The 16,006-nt window shown below is 42.8% G+C and overlaps 1 protein-coding gene across 3 annotated transcripts in view; it reads right to left on the bottom strand.

The window, feature by feature from the left end:
* LOC146776132 (scoloptoxin SSD976-like) overlaps positions 1-16,006 on the bottom strand; it is a 291,071-nt gene that overhangs the window by 18,874 nt on the left and 256,191 nt on the right. For 2 of the 3 annotated variants that reach the window (XM_085638128.1, XM_085638129.1), the window contains one exon: positions 9,236-9,361. The exons of the other annotated variant lie outside the window; for it this stretch is intronic. In XM_085638128.1, the coding sequence (XP_085494254.1) occupies positions 9,236-9,361 (126 nt within the window). The remainder of the gene's footprint in view (positions 1-9,235; positions 9,362-16,006) is intronic. 3 annotated transcript variants of the gene reach the window in all.

Below are 16,006 nucleotides of genomic sequence, written 5' to 3'. Positions count from 1 at the left end.
GGATGCTTGGCAGATGACACATTTTTGGGGACTCAACCTCCCCTTCTTATAGTCCTTTTAAGGATACCAAATGAGATTTAGGGTCTGAGTATTTGAAGTTTTATGTTGAGGTTCTCCGTTTTTGTTTTTAAGTGGCTACTTTTCTCTTACTTCTTTTCCTTATTAAGATGTCAGTCACATCACAGCAAGTAAGACTCCAAAGCTGATTGTCCCACAGCACAATCCATGAGAGTGGCCAGAGGGCACACCTGGATGTCAGCCACAGTGATAGGCGTCAACAGGTTAATCTCAGATCACCAGCCCTACTCTTTATGATTCCCTTATCAGCCCAATCTCCCTTCCTGAGATGTGTCCAGGTGCATTCCTTGAGATCTATCACTGAATCAAAGAGCAGTCTTTTAAAGTGTAATTGGAGTATTTTCTTTTTCTCTCTAGTATGTGTCCCTTCCAACTCACAGGAATGCAGCAATACACAAATCTATCTAGGCGGAATTCCTCTACTCCTCACGTCTTTACCAGCCAGGCTTGGGCTTCCCAAAATGGAACCCAGGGTCCTCCATATAATGTACTGTTGCAGGCACATTGACTTAGTGTACATTGACAGCCCACATACTATTCAGCACTAATACCTCTATGCATTGCATTATACTCTTACAAGTACACATGTATACAGTACACTCAGTCTGCATGCACTATTCAGCACTGAAGCTTTTTCTTCTTTTAACCAGGGTTTGGTATTTACAAACACACACTCAAAATGTGCACGCTGCACAACACTACACCCTTCATGTATTGTACTTCACATGAACACACATACCCCAGCATATGCTTTTATTGCACACACACTGCACACCTGTACTGTCCTATACTGTACCCTTCCCAGGCACACATATAACCATGCAGTCCCTATTGCTGTGCTATGCAACACTCCACATCTACCTGGTGTAGGCCAAGGGTGAGTTAAGCACACAGTAACAGAACTTTAAAAAAGTGAGTCACTCCAGTGACAGAGGTAAAAACATCCTGCTCATTACTTCTGATTACTACATGGTTTGCTGCCACCACCACGCTTGTGTTACTTAACTCCTGGTGAAGGCGGTAGCCTTCCATTACTATGAGGGTACTGCTTTGGGACCTCTCCCGGTCCAACAAGACTGTAATCTGTGAGATAGACCAATGTCTTGGTGCACACGGATGATCCGTATATGACTTTGACAAAAGAGCTAGCATTAGGGATCCAGACAACAGTACAGTTGGGCATTCAGGGCAGGGAAACGTGTCTTTATCATGCAGATACCTTTCCTGTCCCAACAATCAAGTCTAAACACAGGAACCTTACACGGTATACATGAGTGCCATCTAGTGGCGGGAAGACGGAATCCTGACAGGTAGTCTGTCAATTGAGCCAGTTGCTGTGTGGGGGGGGAGAGAGAGAGAGAGAGAGAGAGAGAGAGAGAGAGAGAGAGAGAGAGAGAGAGAGAGAGAGAGAGAGAGAGAGAGAGAGAGAGAGAGAGAGAGAGAGAGAGGCTATTATGACTTATATGTGTTTTGTATTATTCAACATCTTGTCAGCAGCAAGAATGGGTACTCCATGGCTTGTGCATATTCTCAGAAATTGAGTTACTGGTTGAGAGAAGGTGAAACCCTTTTCAGGCAGCAACAACAATTATTCTCAGGGTGAAGTCACAAGCAAACCCTAAATTAACCTGTACTCAACCCACCCATGAGTAGCTTGGCACAGAACAGTCAAGCTTAACTTACAGGCAATGTGTAAAGTATTTGTGCAACACTCCAAATACTCACACAGTGGAAACACACCACAAAAAGATCCCACACCAGTTTAGGAAACTACATTCATTTTTAATAAAGAAATCAAGACCAAAATGACAAAAATCCAATTATGCGAACCAGAGATATGGAGATTTAAAGATTTCAGTCACTACAGCTCCAATAAGCATGATGCGCCAACTGTGGTTATCTTGGCCCGTCGGACCTGAACAAAGTCACAAGTTTAGGCTGACCGTGATGGAGCATGGGCCGACAACAGGGACACACCTGGACACAGTACTTTAAATTCTGGTGCGCAGTCTGCAAGGCGTGGTTTTGCAAGATTTCACATCATCCAGCATTGGTTCCAACGAAGCTCTGCAGCGAGGCTAAAGCAAGGCTTAGCTTCACTGCGCTTCTGTTCCGATGAGCTGTGTGGCATAGCTTGGTGGGGCTTTGCGTCAGTTCCGATGAAGCTAGCAGCTGTGCGATGAGGCTTGGCGGGGCTTTGCATTGCTTCGCGTCAATTCTGATAAGGCTGGTAGCTGTGCGAATAGGCTTTGCCGGGCTTCCTGTCACTTCGTGTCAGTTCCGATGAGGCTGGCAGCTGTGTGGTGAGGCTTTGCGGAGCTTCGTGTCACTTCGCGTCAGTTCCAGTGGGGACCACAGCTAGACTTGGCAGAGTACCTTCCTGCCCACTTTCGAAGGTTCAGGACTGAGGTGAGACTGCTTAGAAGGGCAGGACTCACAAATGGCAGAGTTCAGGTGCTAGGGTCAAGGTTGTTGGAAGCCTGTTATGTCCCTGAGACTTCTGATCAGGAGGCCAGCCAACTAGCCCTTGGAATCACCCTTGGGCCTGGGTTCAGAGATGCAGGCCTAGTCCTAATTCACCCAGGCAAGAGGGCAGCAGGCAGCAGGTCAGTTCAGCACAGCAAGGAAGCAGTCCAGCAAGGCAGTAGTCTAGCAGGGCAGCAGTGCAGCAGAGTGGCAGTCTTTTCAGCAGCACAGCAGTCTATCTTCCTGGCAGAGCATCCACAGGTCCAGAAGGGTACTGAAGGGCTGATGTCTGAGGTCTGATATTTATACTTAGTGTCCTTCCTTTGGAAGGTGTGAGAAGAATCTAGAGGTTTCCTTTTGAAGTCCTCAGGCATCCTGCCTTCCCTTTACAGGGTGTATGCAGCCCTTTGTGTGGGGGCAGGATACAGTATATTCAAGTGTAAGTGTGGCTGTGCCCACCTCCACCCTCCCATCCCCCAGTGATACCCCATCCAAGCACACCTTAGCTCTCTATTGTGTGTGGCTGTCTAAGAGGAATATACAAAGCCCAACTGTCAGCTGCACCCGGGCATGTGAGCCAGAGATAGGCTACAAATGCAAAAACAACAATTGATGGACAGAATGCAGAACAATGTCATACATTCACCCCAGTACAGGGATCTGGGCCTAAATCCATCGTTTTTTTGCTCACCATGCCATTCCAGTTTGAACCCAGCCATATGCAAATCAGTCTTGACCCTGTGCCCCATGGGAACAGTCCAGCCCGAACTGCCAAGCCAGGTCCTCCCTGGACTGGAAACAAGCATCCTAGGACCGGTTTCGGGCTTTCAGCCCTCGTCAGCCAGGATAGCTTGATTCCAGTGGCATGGAGAGCAAGGGACTCACGTCTGAGCATACCCTTCTCACTCGGGGTGACAAATGCAAAAACAACAATTGATGGACAGAATGCAGAACAATGTCATACATTCACCCCAGTACAGGGATCTGGGCCTAAATCCATCGTTTTTTTGCTCACCATGCCATTCCAGTTTGAACCCAGCCATATGCAAATCAGTCTTGACCCTGTGCCCCATGGGAACAGTCCAGCCCGAACTGCCAAGCCAGGTCCTCCCTGGACTGGAAACAAGCATCCTAGGACCGGTTTCGGGCTTTCAGCCCTCGTCAGCCAGGATAGCTTGATTCCAGTGGCATGGAGAGCAAGGGACTCACGTCTGAGCATACCCTTCTCACTCGGGGTGACAAATGCAAAAACAACAATTGATGGACAGAATGCAGAACAATGTCATACATTCACCCCAGTACAGGGATCTGGGCCTAAATCCATCGTTTTTTTGCTCACCATGCCATTCCAGTTTGAACCCAGCCATATGCAAATCAGTCTTGACCCTGTGCCCCATGGGAACAGTCCAGCCCGAACTGCCAAGCCAGGTCCTCCCTGGACTGGAAACAAGCATCCTAGGACCGGTTTCGGGCTTTCAGCCCTCGTCAGCCAGGATAGCTTGATTCCAGTGGCATGGAGAGCAAGGGACTCACGTCTGAGCATACCCTTCTCACTCGGGGTGACAAATGCAAAAACAACAATTGATGGACAGAATGCAGAACAATGTCATACATTCACCCCAGTACAGGGATCTGGGCCTAAATCCATCGTTTTTTTGCTCACCATGCCATTCCAGTTTGAACCCAGCCATATGCAAATCAGTCTTGACCCTGTGCCCCATGGGAACAGTCCAGCCCGAACTGCCAAGCCAGGTCCTCCCTGGACTGGAAACAAGCATCCTAGGACCGGTTTCGGGCTTTCAGCCCTCGTCAGCCAGGATAGCTTGATTCCAGTGGCATGGAGAGCAAGGGACTCACGTCTGAGCATACCCTTCTCACTCGGGGTGACAAATGCAAAAACAACAATTGATGGACAGAATGCAGAACAATGTCATACATTCACCCCAGTACAGGGATCTGGGCCTAAATCCATCGTTTTTTTGCTCACCATGCCATTCCAGTTTGAACCCAGCCATATGCAAATCAGTCTTGACCCTGTGCCCCATGGGAACAGTCCAGCCCGAACTGCCAAGCCAGGTCCTCCCTGGACTGGAAACAAGCATCCTAGGACCGGTTTCGGGCTTTCAGCCCTCGTCAGCCAGGATAGCTTGATTCCAGTGGCATGGAGAGCAAGGGACTCACGTCTGAGCATACCCTTCTCACTCGGGGTGACAAATGCAAAAACAACAATTGATGGACAGAATGCAGAACAATGTCATACATTCACCCCAGTACAGGGATCTGGGCCTAAATCCATCGTTTTTTTGCTCACCATGCCATTCCAGTTTGAACCCAGCCATATGCAAATCAGTCTTGACCCTGTGCCCCATGGGAACAGTCCAGCCCGAACTGCCAAGCCAGGTCCTCCCTGGACTGGAAACAAGCATCCTAGGACCGGTTTCGGGCTTTCAGCCCTCGTCAGCCAGGATAGCTTGATTCCAGTGGCATGGAGAGCAAGGGACTCACGTCTGAGCATACCCTTCTCACTCGGGGTGACAAATGCAAAAACAACAATTGATGGACAGAATGCAGAACAATGTCATACATTCACCCCAGTACAGGGATCTGGGCCTAAATCCATCGTTTTTTTGCTCACCATGCCATTCCAGTTTGAACCCAGCCATATGCAAATCAGTCTTGACCCTGTGCCCCATGGGAACAGTCCAGCCCGAACTGCCAAGCCAGGTCCTCCCTGGACTGGAAACAAGCATCCTAGGACCGGTTTCGGGCTTTCAGCCCTCGTCAGCCAGGATAGCTTGATTCCAGTGGCATGGAGAGCAAGGGACTCACGTCTGAGCATACCCTTCTCACTCGGGGTGACAAATGCAAAAACAACAATTGATGGACAGAATGCAGAACAATGTCATACATTCACCCCAGTACAGGGATCTGGGCCTAAATCCATCGTTTTTTTGCTCACCATGCCATTCCAGTTTGAACCCAGCCATATGCAAATCAGTCTTGACCCTGTGCCCCATGGGAACAGTCCAGCCCGAACTGCCAAGCCAGGTCCTCCCTGGACTGGAAACAAGCATCCTAGGACCGGTTTCGGGCTTTCAGCCCTCGTCAGCCAGGATAGCTTGATTCCAGTGGCATGGAGAGCAAGGGTACAGGCTACAGGCACTAAATAACTAAAGCTGGAAAATGCCAACTTACTAAATGTGGAATTTAAACACAATTGAATTTCAAATCTGACTTTACCATAAGAGGATTTTCATTACAATTCCAAAAACACCAAACATGAACTGGATACCTGTTCCCATTTGGAAATGACAACTTATTAATGGTAATAAGGTAACTCCAATGTAATCCTACGAGGTAGGTAGGCCTTGCAGTAGTGAAAAATTAATTTAAACGACATATCAGGACATGTAAAACTAAAAAGTCCCACCTTTTAAACACACTGCACCCTGCCCTCAGGGCTGTCCAGGGCCTATCCTTGGAGTTACTTATATTGTATAGTTTTTGGCTTGGCAAAAGGTATATTTTGCCAGGTTGAACTGGTAGTTTAAAACTGCACACGCAGGCTGCAATGGCAGGACTGAGACAGGTTTGTAGGAGATACTTAAGTGGGTTGCACAATTAGTGTTGCAGGCCCACTAGTTTTCACACTTACAGTTTTTTATTACATTTCTTCCCACCCTGTACCCCTATAAACCCCACAACCCGCTACGGTACATAAAATCATCAAAAGTATTAAACAAAATGTAATAACTACTAAAATTGTAACTATATCAAAAACCATAAACAATAAATGCACAAAACATTTGTTACATATACATTAAAAAAATTAACTAAAATACATAATAATAATTAAAAAATGGTATTATAAAAAACTATGGCCCTTAGTTTGATATCGGTCTGACGAGTGTCCGACCGACACCGTAGTGAAAAGGGACCGCCCGATAAGAGGTCAGCGGTCCCACTCCCATACTTAGGATGCGACAGCCTACACGACAGTCGGGAAGTGTATATTTTCTATTGCAGCTTGTGCTGCGGGCTGCAGCACAAGCCACAATATAAAAAAAATTATTTTTAAAACATCCATGCTTCGTGTGGCAGACATCATGCGATGCCTGCCACATGGGGCATGGATATTTGGGGGGCACCTTAGCGTAAGCCGCTGAGGGTTGGGGCCTTTCTAGGGTCCCCAAAAGTCCATTTCCGTCTGCCTTTCTATGACGGTCGGACCACCATAGAATGGCAGACCAAAAGGGACATTGTAATCCCTACAGCGGTGCCTGAGAAGGCACCGCCCTTATTGTAGGGATTACATTCCAACCGCTGGGCCGATGGGCTCCTTGAGCTTGTCAGAACAGCAGCGGTCGGTCCCTCTGCATGCTGCCTATGAACACCGCCTCATAATGCGGTGGACGGAATGCAGGGGCAGATGTCGGTTGGATCGCAACCAACAGGCCATCGGTTGCGATCCGACCGACATCGTAATAAGACCCTATGTTTTTGTAAACTGTATTAATCATTTAGATATTTTAAAAATCAATAATACTTATATTATATCGATATTCTTGATAACGATTTTCTTACAGACAATATTTTGGTATGACGATATGTTGATTTCGATATTTTGTTTGAATAACAAGGTAAGCATCCTTCAGTTCCATGGTATCCTTGATTCATATGCAGCACTTTACTTGTTACCATATTTTCTTCTGGGAGCGTCTTCCACGATCATGGGAGTGACTGGACGCACTGCATATGTCCTGTAATGAAGATTCATCATCTAAGTATGACTGCCACTTTAATGATCGATGATCCTCACGCATGCTCAAAGCAGTGATCCGCACAACTTTTTCTTGGGGTGGGTTTCTCTGGCATCTTGCATCAGGATCTGCTTCTTCCTATCATTCTCTGCTGCATCTTTCTAATAGAACTCTCTCTCCTTTTTATGACTATTGACAATTAGCTAAATACTAAGATTCCTAAGGATTAGTGAAGAACTTCAACTTGTAATGGACACCAAGTGCCTTATGTTTCATTTTCACTTCAGTAAATAAGTTACTTTGGTGTTGTACAGCGATGGCTTAACCTTGAAATATTAGTATTGTTATTGTCGACTATAAAATGTGCTTTCCCCTTCGCTCATTGTAGTTTCAGGTCTCGATCTCCAAAACTGAATAGCAGGACCAACACTGTGGTTTTTGGAGGTTGTGCCTGTACACTGTGCATCCTTTCTGTAGAGCACAAATTATATAGTTCTTGAGGGGTTACTTCATTCTTCAGTCATTGTTCTAGGTACCGTGTCATATCATGACATTAGGCTTCTCGTAAGCCACTAATGTGAATATTGTTCTTTTTAGAATCACCGTCTGAATCTTCAGCTCTGTAGTCAAAGATTTATATTCTCTCTAGCCATCAAATTCTGCATTTTTTGGGAGTCTGTAGTTCTATTGAGTCCTCTGTCTTCTTGATATGATTCGATGACATCGTATGGGACCAAACTATTAAGTATTTAGTCCTGTCCTCTATTTAAATTATGGAGAAGGGGTCTATAACATTATTTTGTGTGGCTCATAACACAATTATTTAAAACAAGGGGCTAGGAAAACACATGTTAATCTCTTTAATGATGCCAGATGTAGCATCAGTTTTCGTAATTATAGACATTTCTTTGTGGCAATAACTGGAGATGAGACAAACTTGTTTTTCTAAATCTTCAAACATTAAGGAACTCAAAAAGACCAAACGTATTTGAGTCATAGCGAGGCAAACTATGCAGATGCAGAACACCTCCAACCAAATGGCGAACAGAGACGCGAACCCAGCGAAATGAGGTCAAAGTGATGTTTATTGCCGAACCTCAAACCTGACGTGTTTCGGGCCTCTAGAGCCCTTGCTCACAAGTCAAATTGGAACACATACGTCACTATTTTGAAATGCATTTCAGTGAATGAAGTGTCGACACCACGTGATGTATGAACAGAGAAGAAATATTTCAAATGACTAATACTCAGGTAGGTCTGTTTTTCCACCAACTACTGACAATGCTTTGTGAGATATAGTACCAACATTCGAACTCACAAAGATGACTGCTTGAATGCATATAAATTGTCATGTTGACTTGTTGCAGCAATCAATCAAAGCCAATAATTGAATACATTCTAAAAGCATATAAATATACTAATAAATAGAATAAAAAATGTGCAAATTAGTCAAGCAAGAATTCATGATAAATAGTTGCAAAATTCATTTAGACAAATGCATTTTCAATATCGTGCAAACATGCCTCTTATCCTGCGCATTGAGCTAGAATAATATCTCATAACAGCTTAAATGTGTATATATATATATATATTCTGGCAAAAAATATATGTGCTGTTGTTAATTATTACAAATGTTTTAAATGCTACTTGTTTGTGATGTATATGTTTATTTAGTTTAACTTAACCTTTGGCTAATCTTTATAATATATGCATTTCAAATGCTTGTTTCAAATATAGTTTTAATTACAAACCACCATCAATATGTTACACAAGTTGCTGGTGCACAATTGTAGATAAAATACTTTATGAAAAACAGCTTCTTGATGTAACCCAGTCAAGAAATGCATTTTGGATTTCCACACTATTCAGGGATCCTTGAGCATGCATAAAGATATAGGCCTGGATTTAGAATCGAGAGGATGAATACTTACCACAATAATTACCATAGTAGCCCCTTTGACAAACGCACTCACAAAGATCACCATCCAGATAGCCTCTATTGTGGCAAGTTTTCCCACCACAACATTTTTCTCTGTTTGGTCGTTTGCTGAGAAAAGCTGTAATAATTCAGAAAGTAAGTCATGTTCAACTGAAAAAAGCCCATTACGAAACATTTTCATTTCCTTTTTCTGTCTTTTCTATGGCCAGATGTACAACGCCCTTTTGCAGTCATAAATCCTGCAATTAGAAAAATCACAGGTTTTCTAACCCCAAAGAGTTTACCTATGTACTACCAATTTTACAAGCCAGAAAAGCCGTTCCAACTCACAAAATGGGCATTGTGATCCATTGTGAATCTCAATTAGTATGGGGATGAAAGTGGTGACCCCTCCTATTTGTGAGTTTCAATGGTGTGGCGCCAATGTTTTGAGACCGCTATTTCAGTTTTAAACCATTGATCCGTTACTGTCACATCAAAGGAGGTGGTAACTGATTTGAAAAGGGGAATGGTGTCAGCAGCTTCAGTGGGCTATGGGAGGTAGGCAGTAGTCTAGAGGATTGCTGCCTACTCTCCTAATGTATTCCCGAATGGGATTTAAAAAAAAAGTATTATTGGTTCCTTTAAGGAACACAGTCTAAAACAACTTTCCCAATGCAGCAAATGCAAACACAGGGATGGTGGTCTGCTGTTCATTGTATACCACAAACCTTTATTTGTAGCCAATCACAGGGGATCACAAATAGGGAACAGTCTGATTTCTATTCATTAGGTAAGTTATTCTGCAACCCCCTGTAACTGGATATTTTGCAAAGCAGCCTATATAGATCACATCATAAAATTAAAGATTGGTTGCAAAAGAGGGTGCACAATCGGCAAACACTTTTTGTGACTAATCTGTTGCTACTCCTGGTTCTAAATACATTGTACTGCTGTTCCATAGATAATAAAATTGCATTGTATTTTGCACAGGATACTTCCAGGGATGTGTGCATAGCAATTGAGTCCAATTCACAGCGAACACAACAATTCTCAGGGAGACTCATACATCAAAGATTGTTGTCAACGTTGGGTGTCCCCAAATAAAAAGACCCTAAAAAAATAAAATGCCAAAAGGTGCAATAGTATTACATTGATACAAAAATAAACTGAAGTTCTGACTGACTGACATATCCTTTATGGCCCAGCCACTTGTTGCATTGTCAATAAATGACCATGGTTTGCCACTGTATTGGATATCTCTGATCTTTCAGTATGTTTTTAGTTTAGGTCTACTGTCACTCAATAGTCTATCAATATTTTGGTATTAGATGGCTCAACAGTAGTTTGACTGACTCCTGAGAACAGATTCTACAAACATTAATCAAAGTATTCGTAACTGATCACTGAATGGATTGTCAAAGTCAGCGTACCGAGATATGTCTGTGATTTCTCACAGTAGGCACACTGAGATGGCTCAATGATATGTAATATTTTTGAGTTAATGGTGCAATGATCTCCACAGCTTTCATACTGCATGATAACAAGTTTCGGGACAGTGTTGATGACGGATGACTTCACAATGTGGCACAGTGTTTATTCGGGACACCATAATATTTTAGCAAATATTGTTATTGGACAGATATAATGATCAATGACAGTGTTATAGTGGAAGGCACTTTGGTCTAGCAGAACATTGTCACTATGTAGGTCAATGGTTTTGGACAGTTTTGGAACTGGGCAACTCAATGGTTCCGTGCAATGTTGGAGCTGGTTGGTTCTAGGTTTTGGCACAGGTCTTGCATTGGATAGCTTAGTGCTTTGGCACACGGTTGTTATGGGATGGCTCAATGTTTTTTTATAATACAATGTTACTGAATAGCTCAGTCATTTTCCACAGTGCTGCAGGATAGTTTACCTAGAGGTCATCAGTTCATACCAGACCAAGACAAGAAGCATTAAAAAACATTTAAAAAATCACTGCTTGCTAATTGGTTCATTATTCTGTTTCCCATGAGTCTGTGGTAGGGATGATCTCATTGGATCTTTTTTAATTATTCAAAGAGTTAAAGAGCTGACCTAGAAATGCAGAATGGACGTAAGGGCATACAAGTAATACCGTAATGTGGGAAACTGGAATGCACACATGGCAGTATTATAAGACTTTTTATAATTCTGTTCCTAATTTAACTCGGGGTTTTAGATTGTACTCATGATGAGTCATACTGATTTCTTATTTTGGTAAAATATGGATTATAATTATCTGGTGGGGAAAACGTTTTAAAGTAACAATCTACTGGTTTGGCTGCTGGCTGGATTTTTGTTTTGTTATAAACTACAAAGAAATTGTGGCTGATTCGACATGCACAGGCACTATTGCTAAACCAAAAAATTGTGCATCTAAAAATTGCATGAAAAAACAAAGATCACCACAACAATTGAGTCATGGAGTTGAAAAGGTTACATGATGAAACCTGCTATTAATTATGATCTCAGTGTAATCACAATGATTGTAGTAGGAAATATAGAACTTGAAATATCCACAAGTAGCAATACCATCACCACAATAATGAGGGACAAAATACCAAACATTTAAGTGCAAAGAGAGAGGTAAGGATTTACTCTTTTTAGCTCAACATCTATGTACCTTGAAAGTATATATCTATCGCCAAGCTATCTATATGCTAGCTATAGAAAATGTATACAGATTTAACTTCGATATTTTGTACCTCAATACTGTGGCCACAATATTGTGACCCATTTATATATAATTTATATATATTCCATATTCACTGCCTATGCCATCACAACAGAGGGGCTTGCTTCAAACATTATTTTTTTGTTTGTTTTAACTAATTTTCCCTTATCTTCGTAAAGGGACCTGGGCCTATATCGATCTTATGGGCCCAACTAGGGTCTCCTTTTTTGTCTCAGCTACTGTTAAAAAAAGAAATATGATAGAAAAACAAGTTCTGAATGGAGAGGGTTTTTTATTTGAGCAGACCTAAAAGATACATTTATATGAGCAGAGGGTGATGACTATTTGGCCAGTATAAGCTGGTTCTCACTTTAGGGCAATCATTTGTGCCCTTTATTAGGTGTTTATCGGGTCTCTCAATCCCTGCTTATTAGAGGTGGCTGCTAACAAATCGGAGTGGTGGAGTGAATATTTTGACCCACTGACAGGCACTGATAAAAAAGAGCAGTGCCCTTAGGCTCAACGCCAATGCTCTCAATCATGGTTGGTTTTAAACAGTGTTTATAATGGGAGACGAATGAGAGCTCTGGAGTCGAGGCTAAATGTAGTATGAGTTTTTCACAGAACCTGTCAGTAAGTCAAAGTAATCTCGTCTAATTCAGCAAAGGTTAAAGCAAAAGCATTAAACAAAGCAAAATAGCACTCGCATACCCAAGAGCTATTTGGATTTGTCAACTCTTTTTTAGCTATACTGCATAGCAGCATGGGTAACATGGCTTAAAGAGGTAAAATAATTGCAATGCCATGGTCAACACTAGCTGCAGCACTTTTTTCTTTACTTTAAGCATGTGCTGCTTTGAAGAATATCTAATAAAACATTGACAAAACCAAAAGTTCTTGCAAAGACGAAACGTATTGGCTTTGCCAATGCTTGTTACTATAGCCATGCACAAACAGCAAAAAAAACAGCCTGTGCGATCAGCCTAATGGCCACATAGACCAATGTACCTGTGTCTCCCCTGCAGCCTGTTGACATGTTGATACACTTAACACCTCGTCAAATCCTTTCAAGCAAACAGGCTTGTAAAGGTGTTAAATGTATTAGCATATTTACTTACATAGCTGCCTCATCACATTGCCACCCTGAGAGGCCCCATCAGAATCACATGAAGAGAAAACTTCCTTCCACGCTGCTGCATTCTTTTAAAATGAGCAGCTGGGGAAGACTTTCTCTCCGTGCCGTAATCTGCTGTGCGCTCCTGCAGAGGTACTGGGCGCTGTGAAAGTGTAAGGTGCACACGAGCACCTTACAGGGAACATAGGTCACTACATGTGCCCCCCCACATGCACCCCCAGGCCCAGAGGCACAAGGGGGCCCTTTGTTGACTCTCCACCACCCCTCCACCACCCTTTTCATGGGGTAACATTACTCTGGCTCAGGGAGGCATTCCATGGGTGGATCGTAGGTGTTCCCACGCATCCACCCATGGATTTTGGTGCAGTCTCAGATTTACCATTACTGATATACCTGGGAATGCGTCACAATGCTGTGCCTCCCCAGGTAAGGTGCAACAAAGAGAAATATTTTGATTTCTCCTCGTTTTTTTCTTCTTCTATGTGTGCTGCAAAGAGGAAAGTACCACAGAGGATTGTTTTTGTGCAGGAAGGTGTCCCTTCCTGCACAAAAACAATCCTGCTTATAACGCAGGCGCCCTTGCACCATGGTGCAAGGGCGCCTGCGTTGGCTATAAAAGCCAAGAGTGTGCCAGTGCATGGATATGACAGGAATGCACTGTATGATGTTAAATACTGCACATTCCTGCCCTTTCCCTTCCACGCAGTGCAGCAAGGTGGCTTGCTGTGTTTCATTGCGTACCCCATATGTGTCTGAAATTTTGGAGTAAGACTCAATCATGTGCCCCCAGAAATCAAAGAGCAAGAATAAAGTAAAAACATTGTTTAGTTACAAAAAAGACTGCACTGCCTGCCCAAAAACCAAAGAAATAAAAGGATGACATAATTTAACTGCATAGCAAATGGTAAGGTCAATAATTTTTCTCCATAGAAAGCGGTAAAATTATGAGAAGGAAACAAGAGTTGCACATAACTCCAGGTAGACTCGCAGTAGAGACAGTGGGATGTGAAAAGGAGGGGAGTCACGGGAAACTAAAAAAGGATCAGTGATGCCAGATGGTTGATAGAGACCTAGAATGCAAGCTCAACAATAAACCACAGGACAAGCACAAGCAACAAGGAGGCCTATTGCAGAGAGGTAAGAAGGGAGGAGAAGAGTGACAGGGCCATGGAAGCAGTAGTTGATGGGAAAGAAGGAATGGAAAAGTCGCTCAAAAAGAGAAATGTTTGAAAGGCTGTCAATACAAAATCAATGGAGGGAGACTGTAGAAAGTAAACTATGACAGCTTCCCCTGGAAAAAACTATACTGAGAGGGGTGAGAGGCACAGTGTCGGGGAGCACCTATGGGATAATGGATGAAGCTGTGCTCACTCTTGTACGGAATACATCAGGTTTATGGCACCCATGACATAGGCACACTAGTGAGGTGGTGATACATATTACGTCATTGGTGGATTACTGTTACCATTTGTTTATTAATGTATCTGTGTTGCTGAAGTGGGGTGCATGTCCATGGGAGTGGAAATAGCAGGAATCAGCACCCATAAATTAATAGGTAAAAAGTCCAGCATATTAAAAATGCCAGGTGAGGGTTCCTGTAACACACTGGAATGTTACAACGCTTAGAAATATATACTACAAAACTTATGTACTATTCATGCAACAAAGAGTTTCAATTGTGTGACATGGAATGTGTGGGAAATAACTATAATAAAGAGGCAGAGGATCTTATCTAAGCAACATTTAATGAACTGGATATGCTCTAATACCCTCTATGTATTTGCAAAGTAGATAAGCCGGTGCAATCAGTGCTAGGACACGTAAGGGCCGATTACGATGTCAGGCGGAAAGCCTCCAACCGTTAGTTGGAAGCTTTTCAACTGCAGTCAGAGGCTTTCCGACTGACGGTTTGTGGTTCAACCACCTGATTACGATGTCGGAACGTAAACCAGCCGGTCATTCCGACTCGGTTCCGACCAACTCTCGGAGTATTCCTGTCAATCGGAACTGCACCGCAAACCCCTATGAACGGAGTTTGCACTGTCGGGGTTACAATGTTGGTTTCCCACAGCCTTTCGGACACAGAAAGTCTGTTGGAAAGTGACTTTAATTGCCTCCGCAGCCTACAGTTGGTGGTGGAGGGGATACCTTGGGTATCCCCTGTAAAGCCCTGCACTGTACAGCAGGCACCATGGGGTGCCTGCCCCAGGGTGCAGTGTTTTACACACACACCCATTTCTCCATAGTAGACTATGCTATTGCCGATTTATGGCCATAACACAAGCTCCCATAGAGAACAGTGGGAATCCAACCGAACAGTATTCGGTCGCATCATAATCAGGTGGTCGGAACCACTGACCTCAGGTCCCGAGTCCTAGGCGGTGTCCTGACCGACATCGTAATAAGCCCCATAATGTATGTCATGGATCACTGACTTAATATCAGAATCAACAATGTCATGTAACAGAAATAGTGTGTCCAAAATATCATTTACAAAAATATCGATTTCCTATCCTTATAATTGTAAGTACAAAAATATATTTTTTTTAAATCTTTTCACATGAATATCATTAGAAAAGATACTAAAATATGGTTTCGTAATGTATATATTGTTTAAAGTAGTCAATCTTAACTATTTTAATACATACCATTAATATAATGTAAATTCAATAAATCTCACTAATACTTTATACTATATATAAATGTATCCTTCTATAACCACACATGCATATATGTGTGTGCATGTTTATATATATATATTCACTGAAAAAACATAGGTTTTAGGGACGTTATAGTTAGAAATAAGCATTTTAAAAACCTTAGAAATTCACTGAAAAAAACATAGGTTTCAGGGACGTTATAGTTAGTTGGACATTTCTCTCGTATAAAACCAGAGAAATTCGGCCATTAGAGTTAGTAGAGCTAACTATAAGTTGCACCCCTGCAATGCA

The sequence above is a fragment of the Triturus cristatus genome, chromosome 12 (assembly GCF_964204655.1).
Source record: "Triturus cristatus chromosome 12, aTriCri1.1, whole genome shotgun sequence".
NCBI classification, from domain to species: domain Eukaryota; kingdom Metazoa; phylum Chordata; class Amphibia; order Caudata; family Salamandridae; genus Triturus; species Triturus cristatus.
The sequence above is the reverse complement of the archived record's forward strand: the minus strand, read 5'-3'. Positions and strand labels throughout refer to the sequence as shown.